Raw genomic sequence first — 20,821 nt, forward strand, 5'->3', positions numbered from 1 at the left:
TTAGGGAATCCAATGATTCTGATTTTAAGTGGGACAAATGCAACTCATACTTTAACCATATAGGTTTTGGACCTGGGAATAGGTTACTTTACAGCTATATACTGTTGAGCAAAGTTGTGACTATTTCTGCCAGATGAGTAAGAAATTACAGCCCTTCCTCGGAGTGTGCTAGCTGGCAGTTCTTCAAAGCCTCAGGAATGAATGTTGTACTGACATACTGTATAAAAGGATAATATACAATTTTGGAGCATTACTTTGAGTTTAATCTCTACTAGTGTTTAAGGTATTGGAATTATACAAACATTATGGAAATGCTGCATTTATAGCCTCTCCATGAACATGGCCCGGAGTCTGACCATAACAATAATCATTAAATAGTATTATGAGATATTTATTGGATAAGAGTTTGCTAAAGTATTCACATAGAGAAATTCGGTCTGATTGTTTTGCTCTCGATAAAATCATGGCATTAAATCTGCTTGTTGACTATACATTCTTTGACAAAAACCAGTGACAAGTTCTTTGTTTGCTTTGCCAATTATTTTCACTCTTTCTCCAAAGTAGACATAAACCATCTGTGGTTCAAATTACAGTCCTGGGTGATCAAGAGCATCCTAGTGCACTTCTTTGCAGAATTAGATTCATATACCAAGTCAGATCACATGATTAGGGCTTTACCCTAAAATATAAACTGCTAATGGACTGACACTATGGTGCATGGTGACACGTCTATTAATCTCTTTATACATGGTGGAATTTCCAGACAAGTTTCAAGTTTGTTTTATTTTATTTTATTTGGTTCTCCGCTGAGGACCACAAATATTTAGTACACCTTAGTCAATTTTAAACCGTTTTGTTAAAAAGCTTTCGTGGCTAATACAAAGATAAAAATGGTTTACATTTTTTTTTAAAGTTATAACATACAAATTCCCAGACTATTTGAATTTCTTTGGATTATCCCCTATACTGAGAGTTGCCAGGATTACCAATCCAGCATGTGCTGATGATTTGTTTATATTATCGATGATTCAGGTAGTGCCAATTGTATTGGTTGCATGACTATATTAAGTTTACTACAAGGGGTGGTGAGGGACAGAGTCTCTGAATTAAGCAGAAAGCTCTCACCCAGTCAAGAGATCAGGGCTAGATCCAACACCGTTTTTTAGCTCACTGCACCATCCCAGTTTCAGAACCTGGCTGTATGCAAATTAGTCTGTTTCTGTCCCAGTGCATGATGGGAACAGGGCAAACCAAACTACAAAAGCCAATTCTTACACTGGGAAGGAAACAAGCTCCCGGGGACCGGTTTCTGGCATTACAGCCGTCTTCGGCCCGGTTTGCTTGAATCCTGATGGTGCAATGAGCAAGGGTCTCACATCTGAGAATACCCTTCCACGCTTAGGGTGGACAAAAATATTTACAACAAGGGGTGGTGAGGGACAGAGTCTCTGAATTAAGCAGAAAGCTCTCACCCAGTCAAGAGATCAGGGCTAGATCCAACACCGTTTTTTAGCTCACTGCACCATCCCAGTTTCAGAACCTGGCTGTATGCAAATTAGTCTGTTCCTGTCCCAGTGCATGATGGGAACAGGGCAAACCAAACTACAAAAGCCAATTCTTACACTGGGAAGGAAACAAGCTCCCGGGGACCGGTTTCTGGCATTACAGCCGTCTTCGGCCCGGTTTGCTTGAATCCTGATGGTGCAATGAGCAAGGGTCTCACATCTGAGAATACCCTTCCACGCTTAGGGTGGACAAAAATATTTACAACAAGGGGTGGTGAGGGACAGAGTCTCTGAATTAAGCAGAAAGCTCTCACCCAGTCAAGAGATCAGGGCTAGATCCAACACCGTTTTTTAGCTCACTGCACCATCCCAGTTTCAGAACCTGGCTGTATGCAAATTAGTCTGTTCCTGTCCCAGTGCATGATGGGAACAGGGCAAACCAAACTACAAAAGCCAATTCTTACACTGGGAAGGAAACAAGCTCCCGGGGACCGGTTTCTGGCATTACAGCCGTCTTCGGCCCGGTTTGCTTGAATCCTGATGGTGCAATGAGCAAGGGTCTCACATCTGAGAATACCCTTCCACGCTTAGGGTGGACAAAAATATTTACAACAAGGGGTGGTGAGGGACAGAGTCTCTGAATTAAGCAGAAAGCTCTCACCCAGTCAAGAGATCAGGGCTAGATCCAACACCGTTTTTTAGCTCACTGCACCATCCCAGTTTCAGAACCTGGCTGTATGCAAATTAGTCTGTTCCTGTCCCAGTGCATGATGGGAACAGGGCAAACCAAACTACAAAAGCCAATTCTTACACTGGGAAGGAAACAAGCTCCCGGGGACCGGTTTCTGGCATTACAGCCGTCTTCGGCCCGGTTTGCTTGAATCCTGATGGTGCAATGAGCAAGGGTCTCACATCTGAGAATACCCTTCCACGCTTAGGGTGGACAAAAATATTTACAACAAGGGGTGGTGAGGGACAGAGTCTCTGAATTAAGCAGAAAGCTCTCACCCAGTCAAGAGATCAGGGCTAGATCCAACAGTGGTCTGCTCAATTCAGACACTCTGTTCATCACCACCCCCTTTTGTAAATATATTAAGTTTACTAGCTTAAAAATAATTGCATCGTTCAAGTTTTTCTCAATAAACTTAAACTTTAAAAAAAATTGCAACTAAAGATCGTGTCTTTTGGCTGTTTGAAACCTTCTCTTGGGCAATTGATTTTTTTTCAATGGAGATGTCCCCAACTACCCATATTTCAGAGTAAGTAATGCATGAGGCCAGAATCTGCTCACAGGCTTGTTTATTTGCTTGCAAAAAATGGCATTCATAAGCTTAGAGGTTCTATTTCTGAATGTACTAAGCAAATAAAATGTGGGCAAGTTCCATCATTTGAGGTTTCCTGCATGTGTTATGGTTTTCCTCACTGTTGCTGACAGCGAGGAAATTGTTTTGAAGAGGCACTAACCGAATTACCAAAGAGAGGCCCTTCATCTTGTGCAATCTAGGGGTAGCAATCTGATAAGCGACTCTTCATCCTTGGTTGATGCCTCATAAAGGCGTTCCTCTCGATATGATGGAACCGTACCCCAGAAGCATGATGGGCTAAACTGGAACTTTAAAGTGAATCAACCTTTAATTGAAAATCTTTATAGTTTGTCTGTTAAAGTGTTTAGGATTTTAAGGGGTGTTAATTAGACTCCACAAACTAGATGTAAAAATATTGACATACATATGGTATACCATAGTCTAGAGGTAGAACCTAGAGCTCTAAAGCAATTAAAGACGCATGTAGTATAACTTGAAGACATTAATTAATTGCCTAAGCATGTATCAATAAATGATGATTCACAACACTATTCAGTTTTTAACACTTAAGATGTCCTTCGGCTCGGGCCTTTAACGCTGGAGTGGGCCTTTTAATAACCGGTATAACCCACTACGGTGGGCTATAAAGCTATAAGATATTTACTGAAAAGAGGCTAGAGGTGTGTTGTATATTACCTTTTGGTAACAAGTCATACTCCTGAGTTACTGATTGAAAGGATGGTTCAAACATTGATCAAGTATCCTTTGCCAGTCTACATAAAGTTGGCTTTGAAAGAGGTGCTTGTTTGATCAAAGGTGGATTTTTTGTAGGTTTTTTGAGTGAGTTTTTAGGGTTAAGACTTTGCTGAAATACATAAAATGTTGAAGTAAGCTTTCTGTCCTTCATTGGTGTATGAACAATGAGTGATCCTGTCAACCTTTGGAAATTAAAAGACTGCATTTTATGGTTTGAAGATATTCTGCGATCCTTGACCACCTTATTTTGACTCATCTAGAAGGTGTATCAGGCTTATTCCCTTTGTTTCCTATAAAGGTGGGTGTTCATTTTACATGAATAATGGATCTAAGAAATCAGTTCATACAGATGTCTTTTCATTGCACCAAGCTTCACCTCTTCCTAATAGAGTTTACACTTTTTTCATCATAGAATGAGGATGGAAACCATAACTGTGTGGTCATTGAGTGCAGTGACAGTAGCACTGAGCTGCCTGAAAAGGACAACAAAGGCTCACACAAAGATGCCAGCCACAACAAGATGTTGTACGGAGTGACTGAAACACCACCATGGCACTTGTGCATCTTCCTTGGCGTTCAGGTGAGGCAGGAAATGACAGCAGGAGGCCAGCATGAGTCATGTACATGGGACGGCAAAAAGGGTAACATTTCCAATGCTTTGTCTGCATTCAGTTAAGAAAAAGGGGATATCAAACATGCTGCATATACAAGAAGTCCTAATCGAATTGGTACAAAATGCACTTTGAGTATCTCCCTGGAAATTCTGGAAAAATGTAAAAGGGTAGTATAGGAAAATAACATTTTGTATGTACTAAAACTGGTGGGTAATTGCGGCGCTTCGCATGTTCTAGGTGTGCTTATGAGTACCGTTTGGACACAAGCTATATGGGCTGGGTCTAGTTAGTCTTGCAAAGTTAAGTTATTTGAGTTCATAGCATGCAAATATGACCAGAGGGTATCCTGGTGCAAATCCAAGGGGTTGCATTGTTAAGTGAAGCCTGAAGAAGGCAGAGGACTAAAACAGCTGCATTTTGAGATTCTTTCTGAAAATGAGTAGGGAACTGGCATAGAAGACGGGCAGGGAAAGTCTGTTCCAGGCAGTGGGGGCAAGGTAGGAGGAAGAACATCTTCAGGACCTGGTGCAAAGATCAGGGGAGCATTCAAGTAAGAGAGAAGCAAGCTGGAGCAGTCTGGATAGATTGTGGAAATGGATTCTGTTGCTGAGGGCCTAAGTTGTGGTGTGCTGTATAGGCGTGCCAGATTTTGGATGGGGAGCCAGCGGAGGGTGTGCAGGTGGCTGGATTCAGTGGTGTGGAGGGGAAGGTTCAATTCTAGCCTGACAGCCAAGGATCTAAACCACCAGAAGCATCTTAAAACGGCGGGAAGAAATGTCTATATAAGGCGCAAATCCGTAAAGTAACCTACTGGTAATGAGAGCTTGCATGGCTTCCTAGCGTCCATTGGAAAACATTGGAATGTTTTTTAATCCTCTTGAGGATGTTGAAACCGTGGCAGAGAAAGAAGTGTTCTGATCAGCCCTCGAAAACTGACCGTCGAAAATGATTTCCAAGTTTCTACAGATTGTGCTGCTGAGGGGCAGGGCCCGATTCTTTTGGGTACCACGCTTCAGACTGGAGGGTCGATCTTTTCTTAAACAAGACAATCTTTGTGTTGTCTCTATTAAGTTTTAAGCAGTTGCAACTCATCCATTTTTCAGTCTGTGGCATACAGAGGTAGAGGTGTGCCAGAACTTTGTCCCTGTCTTCTGAGGGAGAGGATCAGCTGAGTGTCATCCCAGTAGGATAGTGCATTGAAGCCGAAGCATCTGATAATGGTCCCAGGAGGGTATGTGCAAATGTTAAATAAGTACGACGTAGCAAAGGGCCCGTGGATTCTGAGATAATAGCAATTGGCCCTAAACCAAACAGTGGAGGCCTGCACTAAAATTGCCTCTCTTTATGTGTGTAGGTTTCCGTCCTGACTGCGGACTCTCCGCAGTCGTAACATTACTATTAGTAAATTAAGCTTTGTGGTTTGTGAGTACCCAAAAAAAGTGTAAGTTTATTTCTGCCAGTTAGTTCCTCTGTTTTGGGGCAGCTATTTTGGCGTGGAAACTGTGTTTTACCTGTTGGAATAACGTGCCTTTTTACATACCTGGCAAATGTTGAAATTTATATGGCAATTTGTGCTTTTTAAACTGTGGTAATCTGGAAATTGATGATATATAATGTTGAGGTTCTTTGCACCCTAACGCCACTCAGTTACTATACGTAAATTATGGGGCCTGTGTTAAGTATAATTCGCTGGTTGCACCACCTGCCAGCAGATAGCTTCCCCTCCAGAATTCCTCAGAATATAAAACAATATTAATAGTGCAGCCACGAACGCTAATACGGTCAAAATCAAATTAAACCAGTAATGTACTGAAATGTTTTATTCAATTACATTCAGTGTTTAGGAGATGCAAGTGTTATCAATGTCTTTTCTCGTCGTTACCCTTTTATTTAACTTAGGGCGGATCCCGGACACACGCTTGAAAGTGTAGGTGGTACCACTGAGTTCTGTGGTCAAGGTGTTGCTCTCCTAATGGAACAAATACCCTTGGATGGTTACAATATAATGTGTGAGGTGGGGCAACACTGTGGGTTTCCATTATCAAACTAAAGGCATTTTCAAGTATTTCAGAACCACCTGTAACTCTGTTCCCCAGAACTGAATGGACTTAATTTATTAAACAGTAGGACAATCTTTTGTCCTTGCAGCAGCTTCCAAATGGAGGTGCTGGGCTGTGATAGTTACATGATTTGGATTTTGCGTCACATTGACTTATATCCGATTTCTATTCCACAGCACTACCTAACTGCACTGGGTGGCAATTTGTCCATACCGCTGATCTTGTCCAAAGAGCTGTGCCTGACGCATGACCCCCTGAGGCAAAGCCACATCATCAGTACCACCTTCTTTGTTTCAGGACTCTGCACCATACTTCAAGTTATTTTGGGGGTCAGGTAAGTGACAGAGTTGACACCTCTCAATCCTAATGCTTCAGTAACATTGAATGAATCAACAGATAGTATTTCCTCAAATGCATGAGCAGAGCGCCCAGACCCCACATCTATTTATCTAGTCTTTTTTTAAAACCTATTTTATTAGCTTTGAATATTCACTGCAATTCAACAATCATAGATTTATTAAACACTTTCTTTTTACATTCAGTGCCTTCCATAAATATCCATAATTAATCTACGCATGTTTTTTCAACTTGTTTGTATCCTATAGCAGTACAGAGACAATAATACATCATATTGCTTTTTTACGGGCCTTAGCCCTTGTGCCTTTAAACTTCTTAGGGCATCCTTGTACCTCATACACCCATATCTTGGCGCTCACACACCAGTCTAGATTTTTACTGACGTATCAAAGGTGGGTGCTTTTTCCGCCACCTACCACTGCTTTGCAATGTTCCTTCTAGCTACTGTCATAGTCAAATCACAAATGTGTATATCTAGAAACTTTGGCGTAATCATAACTATCTTTCCATATATCCAACCACGCCATCTCTACTGGCACTTCAAAAACCATTGTACATAACTCTGGTTCCTAACCCCTTCCCAAAAAGGTTGTATTTCAGGGCATTCACCCCAAGCATGCTCAAAGGTACCTACCCTCAACGTTCCCTGAAGCACTTACTCTCTGAAATTTTAATAGTTGTACTCTAGTGTAATATGCCCGGTTTAGTATCTTAAGTTGCACTATTTTTAACCCAGCTTCAATGGCTACCACCCGTGGATATTGGCACGCCTCCATCCAATCTTCATCTTCCAGTGGTTCTTTATACTTGGTCCTTATTCATCCCAGTTCAATGAGTGGCTTTTGTATGTTGTTAACTATGGCTTTGTGTACCAGGGATATTGAATAGTTGTGCAATGATCTCAACAGTACCCAATGTTCCAAAGGGGATACACATTTAATTTCTTGGATGTGTAGAGAGTGTTCATGTAGTGTGTGCTCCATGTAAAAATATTTATAATATTGGTTGTCTCATAATTTATATTCTTCTTTTAGTTTGATGTGGGATTTAAGAAGTTCTGTGCCCCAAATGTCTCCTATTGTGGACATATCTATCAAACCCCATATTCAAAAACCCTCCACAGTTCTTTTAGTCCAGTGGAATCCCACAGTGGGGTGTCAAGAGTCCTTATGCCTTCCCAACCCATTCTGTGCTTCATCATCTGCCAGATTTTAGTCACTATGGCCATGTGGTGTGGGCAACTGCTGGGTGTTCTCCCACCATTTATCTCCCCTAATTGGCCCTTTGTGCCTTTAGCCCTTCACCCTATTGTAGATGGTTCATTTAGGATGCTGAACACCCACTCATTGTTAACAGATCATTGTGAGCCCTAGTAACATTTCTAAATATGTTGTAGTGCTATGCCCCCATCGTAAACACTTCTGTGTAGTGTTGCTAGGACTATTCGAGTGGGGCCACCATCCCATAGCAGGAAGCAAACAAAGCTTTACATTTTTAAGTAGTACTTATCTGAGATCATGTATTCTGGAGCATGTACGTGGTAACAATATCATTTTGAAAAGGTAAACTCTTCCCAAAGCAGGATTTTCCTCCAGTGGTCCACGTCAGATACGAAGCCATCAACAAGCACTTCCAAGTTATTATCTATTAATCAATATTTAGATCTTTTCATGTGTATCCCCAAAATATGTATTCAGTCTTGAGAATGAGCCCTTCTCCCTGACAGTCATCTTTTAGCAACTAAGCCACAGACAGTCAAAGGCTGGAGACTTCTTCTAGAGAATTCTTGGATAGATCCATCTTTAGACTTCCAACTACAACCTTTGACAGTACTTTTTCAAAATCACCAAATATTGTGTGGAGCACAGCATTTTTTGTTTTAACTTAAATACAAAAATTCAATACGCATAGAAGAGTCATACATTAGTACACATTTGTAAGAAAATGAGTTTTTGGTTGAGGAGAATGAAAGCCCCACTCAAGCAACTACATTCCTCGTCAGGCTGAACCACAAAAGTCACTAAATTACCTCTGCTTAAACCTCTAGTAGCTTGGCACAAAAGCAGTCAGGCAGTGGCATAGCGTGCGGGGTGGGGTGGCCGCACGTTTTTGGGGGCGGCGGCACTTCACATGAGGTGAGCAATTTGGCGAGCACAAGGTAAGTGATTTTGTTTTTGTAAATGTTTGTTACCCTCGTCATTGTCTGTGGACTCCAGCCACCCACCCCCCATTTTTACCTGCACCACATTTCACTGGGTGTCGAGCTCAGGGTCAGCCCTGGGTGACAAAAGTTCTAGTTACGCCACTACAGTCAGGTTTATCTTAGAGGCAATGTGTTAAGTATTAGTGCAGCTCACAATCAGCAATAATGTGAAAACTCCACACAATAAAAGTGCAAACCGATTCAGAAATATAGAATAAGGGCCAGATGTACGAAGGTTTTTTGCATGCGCAAATGCGTTTTAGACCCGTTTGCACACACAAAAAACCTGTTGCCCATGTACTAACCCTATTTTGCAAGTTGCTAATATATAGCGACTCGCAAAATAGGGTTAGTGACTTGCTATTTGGAAGGGGCGTTCCAAGGGCGTCCCTTCCTTTGTGAATGGGTGTGTAATATTTTTTCAGAGCAGGCAGTGGTCTCAGGGACCACTACCAGCCCTTAAAAAATGAAACAAAAACGTTTAGTTTTTTAGAGTTACCTTCTTAAGTCCGGCAAAAACATTTCTGTTACTTTGAAGAAGGCCAGGAGGAGGAGGTTTTCAACGCAAACGCAGGTCAAATGTCATAGACGGTCATTGCTGTAGCCAGGGGTATCGCTTCAGGGGGATGTTTGAGGAGTCACACTACCCTAATAAATTTATTTTCTGGTAATTAGTTGGGAACAGGTGCTTTCCGTCGGGTATGGTGAGGTGTTTGTCGGATTTCACTAGGGACATTTATACTCACACAGACAAAAACCTATACACACTCTCCCTCTTTATTTTGAAATTCTTTGACAAAATATTGTGTTTTCTCTCACTGCTTACCCCTACCAATCTGGATTTGGCTTCTTTTTTACTGCCCCTTTAGCCCCTTTCATGCACACTGCTTGTCATATAATGTTTTTAACATTACATGCGAGAGTAATTGTTGGAAAATCTTAATCTCAACTCCCCTAATTTTATTGATCATGCTACGCCCCTGGCTGTATAGTGAAGAGCCAGTTGTCAATGGACCCTCGCATTGGTTGATCAGTGCAAATAGTAGCTGCCGGCATGCAGGGAAGGTCTTGCGGTGCCGGTAATCACAGATGGACCTGTTAGCGTGAAGAACTGGTCTCACCAAAGCTTCACGTTGGCAATAGTCATGGGGAGTAGAGTTTTGGTGTGAACGAGCTAATGTGCGGTCACCAGGAGCCCAAACCTCAAGATTTTCCCCTTTAACTTTAGATGGAACCTTCAGTGATGCCAGCCAAGGGTCCAGGTCTATGGGGCACCTCTTGGGGCTCAGGACACAGAGGCCAACAGCAGGACTCAGGCAGGTCCAGTATTAGCGGTCAGCTGAGCAGTTGCAGGGAGGACTCTGCAAGCTTGTTGTTTCCCTATAACTCACACATGAGTTCAGCCAATTGACCCTTGGAGTCACTGTAGGCAGCCGTGGATCAAGGTAAGCATGTCCAGTCTTCCTTTCCGAGACAGAAAGACAGTCCTTCAAGCAGGAGTGCAGTCCTTCTGGCACCAGGCTAGTTCTTCTTCTCAATCTTTCACAGGTCCAAGTTCTCAGTAGTTGTGAGGGTCTTCTTTTTATGTAACCACAATGACCAGATAAATCTGGACTAGGGGAACCAGAGGCACGGGGTACTGGTAGACGGCAGCCTCCAACAGAAACTGTTTACCACAATGAACCGCTACCAGTAGGAATGTTACTAGTGTAAGTGAAGTGTTATTTTGTGAGTGCTGGCATCTCACAAAAAGTGAAGGACTGGTCTCACACACCACCGGGTGTCATGCTTCATCATTGACCAGTCCTCGCCCTCTAAAAACTTGGTTTGATAGAGGGCGGGCATACACCTGACGACATTGGATCGAAAATGTGTGTGCTTACCGGCATTCATTCTCATTTGTCACCACCATGGGTATGAATGCTAGTAATGACCTTTATCATGTTGTTGTTGGGCCTCATAACTTACATCTAACTCTGAACTCCATCCTTTCTAAAACAGCGATTGGCATGAAAATAGGCGCCCTGATTATGACACTACTACTAAATAATGCACTCATGAGGTGATCGGGTGCTTCCAATTTGAATGCTCTGTTTCCCCTTCCACTATGGTCTATACGCATGCGCATTTCTTGGAATTTCCACTTAAAACAGCACCGCTACGGCGCTTGCCCTCTGCACATGCGCTGTTCCCTAGTGATGTCCACGCGCATGCGCATTGGAGGGACGCTGTCGATAACATCACTACTACGGCGCTTGCCATCTGCACATGCGCGGTCCCGAGCTGACGATTATGCGCAGGCGCATTTCAGGTATGCTTTTGATATCATCACTGCTCCGGCGGCGTCCTCCTACGCCGGATATAATTAACAATGTTGATGCCCATATTTAAGTAAACACAAAGAATCCAACACAGAGGGAGGGAAGGGGAAAGAGTGACCTCCTGCTGCTGGGAGTCCTTCCAGCAAGGAGGGCTCAGACAAAGGGTTTCCTGTCAGGGGCGGTGCCAGCAACATCCCAGACAGGATTTTGTGTATCCCAGGTAGGCAGGGCTGAGAGGAAGGTGACTGCAAGTGGCACCCCGGTGCTCACTGTGCATATGCCGGCTCAAACCAGTTCCAGGGGCACCCCAGCCCCTGAGCTGGGGAGAGACCGGACAAAGGAGAGGGGTGTAACCGTAACCACCCCCCTCCTGGTCCCACCCATGGGCAGGACCTAGTCGCGTGCCAGCCCCTTTTCTTAGGATAAAGGTAGGAGCGGGCCCCCTTCCCAAATTAGATTAATCTTGACAACTTCCACGAAGAACTCTTGACCTTCGACCTTCTGAATCCAGAAGACTGAAGAATCTCCCCTATGGTCAGGGAGTGACCATCCTGCTTCGCAGGCACCATCAAGCTCCTGTGCAGTTTGCTGCAAGTCCTTCCATCCCGGAATCCGACGACGCAGCTCCTCAAGACCCGGACCTCCAGACCTCTCTGACCTCTACCCACATACACAGCACAGCTGAGACCCATGGGTGCGACGAGCAACCTGGAGACGGCCATCTTGTGAAAACCTGCACAGCGCTTCCAGCACAACCGCCGAGGGATCCTCGAGTGAGTGCATTGGGGACTGAGAAGCCCCACACCGACGCAGCTCCTGCATCAAAGACCAGCCCCCCAGCATCCACGAGATCTGCGTGGGGCCCTTTTGCCTGGTTGCTGCTTGTCCTGTTGTCTGGTCACTTGCCGGCTAGCTCGTGACCTCCGAGATGACGATCTGAAGAAACCAACACTGCTGGTCTGGTCCCCCAGACTGGCCGATGCTTCCTTGTAAAAGAGAAGCACCCCGGACCCTCCTGGTCCGCACCAGACGCCATCTTTGTTCCACCGCGTGGCTTGCATTAGCCAAGGCCTGTTGTCCCGATCGATGATCCGACACAGCCAACAGCAGCAGACTACATGGGACAGCTCGTGCATCCAGCCTGGTTGAGAAGAGCAGCTCCTGGTCCGCGCAGCTACAGAGAGAAGCAACCCTTCCTTCACCTGACTGCGGCGACAGCATCTGGTTCCCTCCTGGTTCCAGCACCGTCACTGGCTAGTGACCGAGACTCTGTCCCCTTACCTTTCAGGACTCCTTCTTCTAAGTTCCATCCTTGGAACCACCGGACTCCTCCATCTGGCTGCCTGCCAGCAACTCCTTGTTTCAGGCATCAGCGGGGTCAACGCAGCAAACCCGACGCAACTTCAGGCCTATGCACCCGCAGCCTGTGGGTTAGGTAACTAAATCTTCTAGGTGCTGAAGCCTGTGTACACTATCCTAGTGTTCAGGTCCACTGTTGTTTTCCCTCCATCCAGCCGGGTACGTCCGGAATCCGTAACTTTCTAAACTGTACGATCCATAGACGTTGGTACGCATCCCGCGTGAGAGTTTCCTCTCTACACGTGAGTCCCGTGGGCCTCCTGCTCCTTACTTACCTAGCTTGTAGCGTAGTCCCAGCGATCCTCCAGCCTCTGGATTCCCTTACAGTACTTTCCTCCTTCGCATTCCATTGTTTTGAGTATATGGTTTGCCGTGCCCCTAGGGCGCACTTGTAAATATTGTGCGAACTCGTATTTCCTTTTGAGTATTGTCATGTGCTTAGCCCTCTGACCTCATAAAGAGTTCAGAGGTGTATGTTAGTTAATAAATATCTGTTTATTTTCATAACTGCCTGTGTGGTGTCCTTTTCATTTGGTATTCAAAGGTTATATGTGGTAAAACAGCTGGCTTCACATGCCATAAAGAGTTTAGCCTAAAGACCGCTACTAGGATAGCTGGTCTATAAGGTTGACTTACAACCAATCACCATAAGGGTTGTTAGGACTGATACAAGGTGATCACTAGAACTAGTGAGCATCATATATCAGGCCAACTTCTCACATTGGTGTGCAGCGGTTGGGATTTGAGCTTGCTGTTGTTTTTACCAAATATAATCCGAGATATTTGATATTTGATATTTGATATTTATTGATATTTGTATAGCACAGCTATCGCTCCGGAAGGAGCATCTTGGCGCTGAGCAAACAGAAGAACCAGCAAAGGGAGGCGTGGATCAGATGGCTGCGAGGACCGATGGGTCAGGCTGAGAGAAGATCCAGGTCTTCAAAAGTTTCCTGAAAAGGCTTTCTGTGGGGGCGTGCCTAAGGTTGGGGGGGGAGACCGTTCCGAGCCTTGGCCGCCAGGAATGAGAAGGTTTTTCTACCTTTCGTTTTTAGCTTTAATCGAGGTACAGTAACCAAGTTGGCTCCTGCTGACCTCAAGCAGCGCGATGGAATATAGCGCAGAAAGCGCTTAACCAGGTACGAGGGGCCAGTGTTCCTGGTGGATTTGAAGACCGTGACGAGAAGCTTGAAAAGAATTCTTTTGTGGAGGGGCAGCCAATGGAGAGTGTTAAGGGCTGCAGAGGCCGAGGACCTTCTTGGGAGTTTAAGAACGAGCCTGGCCGCTGCGTGTTGGACGCTTTGCAGTTTCTTGAGGGAGGACTTCTTTATTCCTGCCAAGAGGCCATTACAATAATCCAGTCGGGATAGGATCAGAGCCACCGCGACTGATTTCCTGGCTGAGATGGGAAGGAAGTCGAAGAATTTCTTCAGCTGTCTGATCAGACTAAAACAACACCCTGCAGTGATGCGCACATGCTCGTCGAAGCTGAGGGACGAGTCAAATTGGACCCCTAGGTTGCGGGCTGAGGAGACCGCACTCGGTGGTGCTTCAGAGTTTTGAGGCCACCAGTCTTTTGGGGAGAAGAGGATGTCTTTGCCTAAGGGTATTATTTCGGTTTTGGCGCTATTGCACTTGAGGTGGTTACAGTTGAGCCAAGAAAAGACTTGGGAGAGGCAATTCTGAAATCTCAGGGCAGCATCAGGGTGTTTTTTATCTATGGTGACGACAAGCTGAGTGTCGTCAGCATAGGAAGTTACGAGGATACCGTGGGATTCAATCAGTGTAAGAAGGGGGGCCATGTATATATTGAAGAAGAGAGGGCTAAGTATGGAACCCTGGGGCACACCAGATGTAGTGGATCTTTCGCCGGAGAGAAAGGGGCCTAAAGAAACAGTTTGAGATCTATTGGATAGGAATGATGTTATCCATGTTAAAGCAATACCCGACACACCGATCTCACGCAGTCTGTTAATGAGGATGGCATGTGAGATGGTGTCGAAAGCTGCGGTTAAGTCGAGCAGGATGAGCACAGCCTGTCTTCCCTCATCCTGAAAGAACTTAATAGTGTCCGATAGCTCAATCAGTGCAGTTTCGGTGGAGTGGCCAGGTCGGAAACCTGATTGCTGTGGGTGCAAGATGTGATTGTTTTCCACAAAGACTTTTAATTCCTCGTGAACTAGCTGCTCTGTGATTTTGCCTAGTGCTGGGAGTAGGGAGATTGGGCGCATGTTAGATAGGTCAGTCGGGGATTTGTTTTGTTTTTTCATTAGGGGCTTAACTATGGCCTTCTTCCATTCAGCGGGGACAATGCCTGAGTCAAGGGATTCGTTTACAATGGCATTGATTGAGGTTTTGACGGCCTCAATGAGATGGTGGAGAATGATCGGGGGGCAGGAGTCCGTGGGGGCTCCCGATCTGCAGGTCATGATAGCCTTCTGTGTTTGTGACAGAGAAACTGTTGTGAAGTTACTCAGCGAGGGTGAAGTAGTGTCGGCATCTTGTATGTGGATTGAGGGGGGGAAATCCTTATGAATGTTATTGATTTTCTCGATGAAAAAATCAGCTATTTGGTCACAGAGGGTTTGGGATGGAGGGATTTCGAGCGCCAGGGCCTTGGGGTGGGTAAAGGACTTGACTATATTAAAAATAGTATGTTGTTTCTGTTTGGCTTCCTCTATGGCTGTGGTAAAGAACTCCTGTAGTGTAGTTCCTAGTTTCCCACTAGGCCCTGCGCATTGGAATAACATAAACAGTAGTATCGACGTGGAACTGCAGATATTCCAGGCCTCCACTGACTATGCTAAACTTAATTGGGTTGTGTTACCAACTAGCTCAGAGGTCACTGGAAACTTTCTTCTCTGCATAGGAAGTGATCAGCTTCCTTGGCACAGACAAGAAGGGATTCAGTTTTCCAACAACCGTGCAACATGACAACTTTGCTCCTCAGATCAAGAGTCAATCTCTACGGTCGTGTGAAACAATAGACATGTATTTCACTCAGTCAGTCTAGTGCAGTTTACTTTCACGAGATGTAGAGAATAGAGAGACGGGCGTGTATCAATAAAGGTTAACATTTATTGAACAGTCTTTCTTCTCGTACAAGAGAAATGTATTGCCACAATTGCAATAACTGTTATTATAAAAAGTACGTACAGTAAGATAAGTATTGCGAAATAGAACTGTAAAAGCATTGGTATGGTTTCTTAGCCATACAATGGTTTAAAAGTAATAAAACATATATACAGTCATATATACATTAGGCTAACATACTCAACTGGTGCTTCTAACTAAGCCTACCCCAGTGTGCCTGACCTAAGCCTAACACGTGAAAAGGGGAGTAAGTAAGTAGCTTAAGTTAAGTTGGTTTTGCCAAGGTTTGTTTCAAGAATTCTCATTTAAGGGTTTAGTCAACACCATACCTCTGAATAGAATGATGGAGGATTGGTATCTCCTTCAAGGGTCTCTCTCGATATCCCAGTCACCCGCGAGGGTAAACCGGAAGCGCCGGGACTGGATTTCTCTGCACGAGAAAGGCAGCGGCTCTCTTCAGAGCGTCGAGGAAGGAGGGGGGACAGCGTCCGCGGGCAGCTGGAATCTGCTGGATGTCTTCGCAGAGGACGGCTGTTCAGCTCCTTAAGCGTACTGCACCATAGTTCGCGCTGTAGCAGCGATAATGGTAATCAGCAGCTTCACCACCACAGGATAGCAGGCTGCAGCAACAGAGTGCTAGATTTACCAACACGGGGTCATGCAGGCAGCCAGCATCAGCAACAGTAGCTTGTAGCTCACAGCTCACATTGCTTAAGGCAACGTTGGTAATATTTATACCTGACAGGTGCCGGGTTTGACGCAAGTTTGCTGGACATAAGACGTCAATTAAAGATGTCACTAGGAAGTGACAGTTATCAGTTGCTCATTAGAGTTCCATTACTAATCAAAACATAGCAAGCGGGGATTTCCAGGTTTGCTAAGTTTTTATCTTGTTGAAGAACTCGGAGTGTTATCTAGGAATATCAGATAGTGACTGCTGCTCTGTCATTGCACTAATTGGTCGCAAAGGAAGTAGCAGAGAGTCATGCTGGAATGTGGCTCTGTTCGTGTGAGGCCAGAGATGACTTTTCAGAAAATCGCACTTGAACGGTTATGCCAATATAGGGAATACATGGATTTATAGCCGAATAGGGGCATAAGGTCACAGTATCGATCAGGAACCTAGATAAGCACGCAACACCCACTCCACGTTTTCATGTCCATCAAAATCACTAAAACTAAGCAATTAGATGCATGTGTAACATTGCCCACCCCAAAATACATAAATGCATTCGAAATAGGCGTACTTGTAATACATGGAATTTAGGTACTGTACGTTTTTTAAAGCATAGTAATCATTCAAAAATTATTGCATATGAAATCAATGAACGATTATGCATAGAGAATTACACATGAAGTATCTCTGACAGAAGAAATGCGAGATAAATCATCACATAAAAATGCATTGTAATAACATGTGTGCTAGAAGCTGGTGTTATGTTGTTATGTCTCTAGATGTGTTTAGAAATAGAAGTGTGAAGCTTCTGTTCTCTAAGAATAGTTTTTACGTTAAGCAAAGAATTGTTCGTGCCAAAAAAAAAGGTCAATATTAGAAAAATTGTCCAATTCAAAGAAAATAGATTTCCAAAGCTCCTGGCAGTTTTTGTTGATCAAAACTGAAGGCCGAATTCAGAGTTCATGGGAACGCTGTGTGTCGGAAAGCTTCTAAAAGTTATTGTTTCTCTGTGGGTGAGAACATCGTATCAGACAGGCTCTCAAAGAATTGGTCTACAAATTCAGGTGATAGTTCAACCAAATTAGATAGCGCTGTAACTTGGCAGGTGTGAGAATGATTGCTGTCATCGAAGGCAGGACCACCAATGCTCACAGCACGTTGTACCTGGATGATGTTGCTTTTGTCACTCGCTCCACTGTTACCACTTGGCTGTAGTACAGGAGTCTCCACAAATGCCGTCATCAGGATTGGTAGCCGCTGGGGACAACACAATGCGTGAGCCGTTATTGGACTGAGCAAAGTATCGACGTCCATTGGTACTGCTGATGGAAGTGAAAGACAGATGTCCAACACGCATTCATCGCCGCAAAGCATACACCGTAGCACAGGTAAAATGCAATTTTGCCATATCGGTCTGAATGAAAGGAACCAGGTCATGTTTAGATCTCTCAGCCTGGCCAATCCGAGGACGTCAGTTATCCTGTCCCTGTAGCGCATTGCTAGGATTGTCTCTTCCATTCCCATGGGAGCTATGTCTGAGCCGAGGCTTGCCATAACGTAGCAGGAGGGTCAAAAATAGAATCCCTGCAACGAGTCCCAAAAATAGTGGTATGCCGCCAAAAATGGAGTGCACAAAATTAGGAAAGATTCCCAAAATTGCCTGAAAGGGTGTTAGCAGTCCCGTAAAAACTGTCTTAAATATGCCTGGGATGCTTGTTGCACTAGACATGTTAAGGAGTTGGCTGAATATTTCTACGAAATGCACGGGGCAATTTGTTGATAAAAGGTCATGGACTTCAGTAGCCGTCCTTGCGACTAGAAGATCATACGTCTCTTTAGATGACGTTATAGGCACTGTTGTCTGTAAAAGCACAGATTTCATTTTGCTTAATGTATCAATTCGTATAGAATAGAGATTCAGACGAGGCCAGAGGGGAGTCACTATGTCTGGAGGCCCGCTCGGGAACAATGCTTGCATACAGCATTTGACCATGGACGTAACATGTACTAGATAACTTGTCCCTGGCGCGAGGCCACAACACCTGTGATCCGTTCTAAGAATGTAACTCCCGTTTGCGAGTTGCATAAAGAAGGGCTCTATCTGAGTTGCAGGTGTGACTAGCTGGTGGCATGAAAGGTTGTTTGAATTCCCATCACATGCTCCGTGTAAATTAATACCCTGACACAAAAGTATACTGCTTAGTGAATGTTTACAGTTCTCACCACTAAGAAATATATTTTTGTCGCTGTCACTACAGCAAGAATGAGTGTATGGTAATTTCCATTCGGATTTTACATATCCTTTACCCAATTGTTCATACTGGCCAGCAGGTATGTATTCAAGGCACTTTTTAAATCGGAAAGTTGTTATCGGAATTGTGATAATTCCGTGTATTATCCATTCAATGACAGGACTCTCTGACATTTTCAATGGTAATCTCTCGAGTCTTTCGATGCTCAGGATTGTATAGTCTGCTCCTTTCTGTGCCAAACTGATCTGTTTATCAGTAAGGTTAAAACTGGAAAATAATGACGTTGTGTTGATTAAACGCCAAGGCACATAGCCTGAACGAAGGTTTTGCAGCGTCCAGCCTAGTTCTATAATAGAGCGTAATTGAGACTGGCCATGTTGTAACATTAGCAAATCTCTGTCTATCACATCAAAGGCAGAGGATACAATATTGTCCAACGAATATATTCTGGAAGACAGAGTCGTTAACCCATTGTCTACCACAGAAAGTGATTTCTCCAAATTAATACGATCAATTTCTCGTATTTTTTCAGCAGTTTCAATTTGCTTTACTTTCCAAGCCTCGTTGTAAGCAGCATAGATACTGGTCGCTATGAAACGCTTTTGACGCTGTTTGCGTGGTCCAAGAATGAAATCGCGCAAATCAGCACCATCTTTTAATAAAGACAAGTGTTGCTTAATTTCAGCCAGTGTGGATGTTGTTAGCCATTCAAGGCAGAGCTTCCCTACACTGTATGTTGTTATAATCCCTGGATGTTGTCTCTGGGAATATCTTGAGTCTAATCTGGTCATTTTTAAACCCTGTGTTTTATTCAGGAATCTATCTTGACAGCTGTTTGTGTCAGTAGGCCAGATTAACCACTTTTTCCAATCAGGATGTGTTCTGTTGAAATGTAAAATTTGTGACACGCCTAACTCAATATCTGCGGTTACATTTTCAGGTATTGGCTTTGGTATAGACGGTGTTTTAAGGTCTTTGATCTTAGCTAGGCCAAGACAAGATGTTTGGTGTATTGTGTCATTTAAAAACAACATTTGTTCTGGTATCATGCAGGTTCTAAATAGTGCTTCTATGCCTTGCACCTGCCAGTCTTTTGTACCCCAAATTGTTTTCGTTTCAATATTATTTTTCCAATAATCAAAACCAAATGTCATCATTTTGTCATAAAATGCTTCTGAATATATCAATTTAGAATTTGTCAGCATTGTTTTCATTCCTGTTTTCTCTAACAGTTTATAATAAAACGTTTCTGCATCACTGGTGTTAAACCCTGAAAAATATTTGAATTTCTCAAAAAATGCTTTAGAACTGCTTTTAGGTGGTGTAGAACAATGTTCCCATTGATTATACATAAAAACATTTCTAGGCTGTGCAGATTTATGCAAGTAATGATCCCCATAGTGGGTGTAACAGAATAACTGCTCATAACTAGATGAACCTTGTAAATAATCATGATCTGTGAATCTAGCTGACATTACTAAATCAGACATCATGTCATTAATACTGTTAAAGTCCCAATCATCAGAGAATGTACTTGGTGTCACAAAGTCACTTAAGGAAACCTTTAGTTGATGAGGATACTTCAGGATTTCGACCGGACCATAGATCTCATAGTCTCTTTTCTCCCATACTACCCCACCAGGTATTGGAATTGCTGTGACATTTACTGTTGACAGTTCTCTTTTCTTCACGTGGGATGATCTGTGTGGTTTCAGGACTAGGTTGATGTTCTGACTTGCTGTGTCCATTGTAATATATTTTCCTTCAATGAATTTTCCCAAACACAGTACCATGATGAGCCAAAGCAGGAGGAAAAATACACCTAGACCGAACCAGAACTCTAGCCAAGGGGAAACAAGGTAGATTTCCTTCAGTTGATGAAAGAGTTCTGTTGCTTTTTCTTTAAAAGACTTTTTTGTTTCTGGCATCACTTCGGGGTCGTTCAGATCTTCAGATAAGTTGTCGAAGTTGATGAAATAACCAGAGGCAGTTCTGTCAATTGATGGGATTGTTCTTTCAATCTGTCTCTCGGTAGCACTTTCTGATGCCACATCATTGTAGACTGGTGTTGTTTCTTGACGAACTGTTTCAATCTGTGTTTCAAGAGGCACGAGTTCCATGGCATTATTGCATAGTCCTTCATTGTGCACTGCAGGCTGATCGAATGTGATGAGTCTTTCAGTTTGAACCTCTTGAATTGTTGCAAGTTTGGGTATTCTGTTGTTTCTTGGGAGTCCACTGGGCCTACTGTTGATTATAGGCCACATGCTTGTGGTTTTACCAGATCGATAGACACGACTCTGTTCTCCTTTTTACCAGCA

General features: G+C 43.7%; 1 protein-coding gene across 1 annotated transcript in view; it reads left to right on the forward strand.

Annotated features, from left to right (window-relative positions):
• Positions 1-20,821, forward strand: part of LOC147734705 (solute carrier family 23 member 1-like) — a 322,680-nt gene that overhangs the window by 53,361 nt on the left and 248,498 nt on the right. The window contains exons 2-3 of the mRNA XM_086952992.1: positions 3,978-4,145; positions 6,416-6,573. Coding sequence (XP_086809118.1) covers positions 3,978-4,145; positions 6,416-6,573 — 326 coding nt within the window. The remainder of the gene's footprint in view (positions 1-3,977; positions 4,146-6,415; positions 6,574-20,821) is intronic.

Source organism: Lissotriton vulgaris, chromosome 1_2 (assembly GCF_964263255.1).
Source record: "Lissotriton vulgaris chromosome 1_2, aLisVul1.2, whole genome shotgun sequence".
Taxonomy (NCBI): Eukaryota; Metazoa; Chordata; class Amphibia; order Caudata; family Salamandridae; genus Lissotriton; species Lissotriton vulgaris.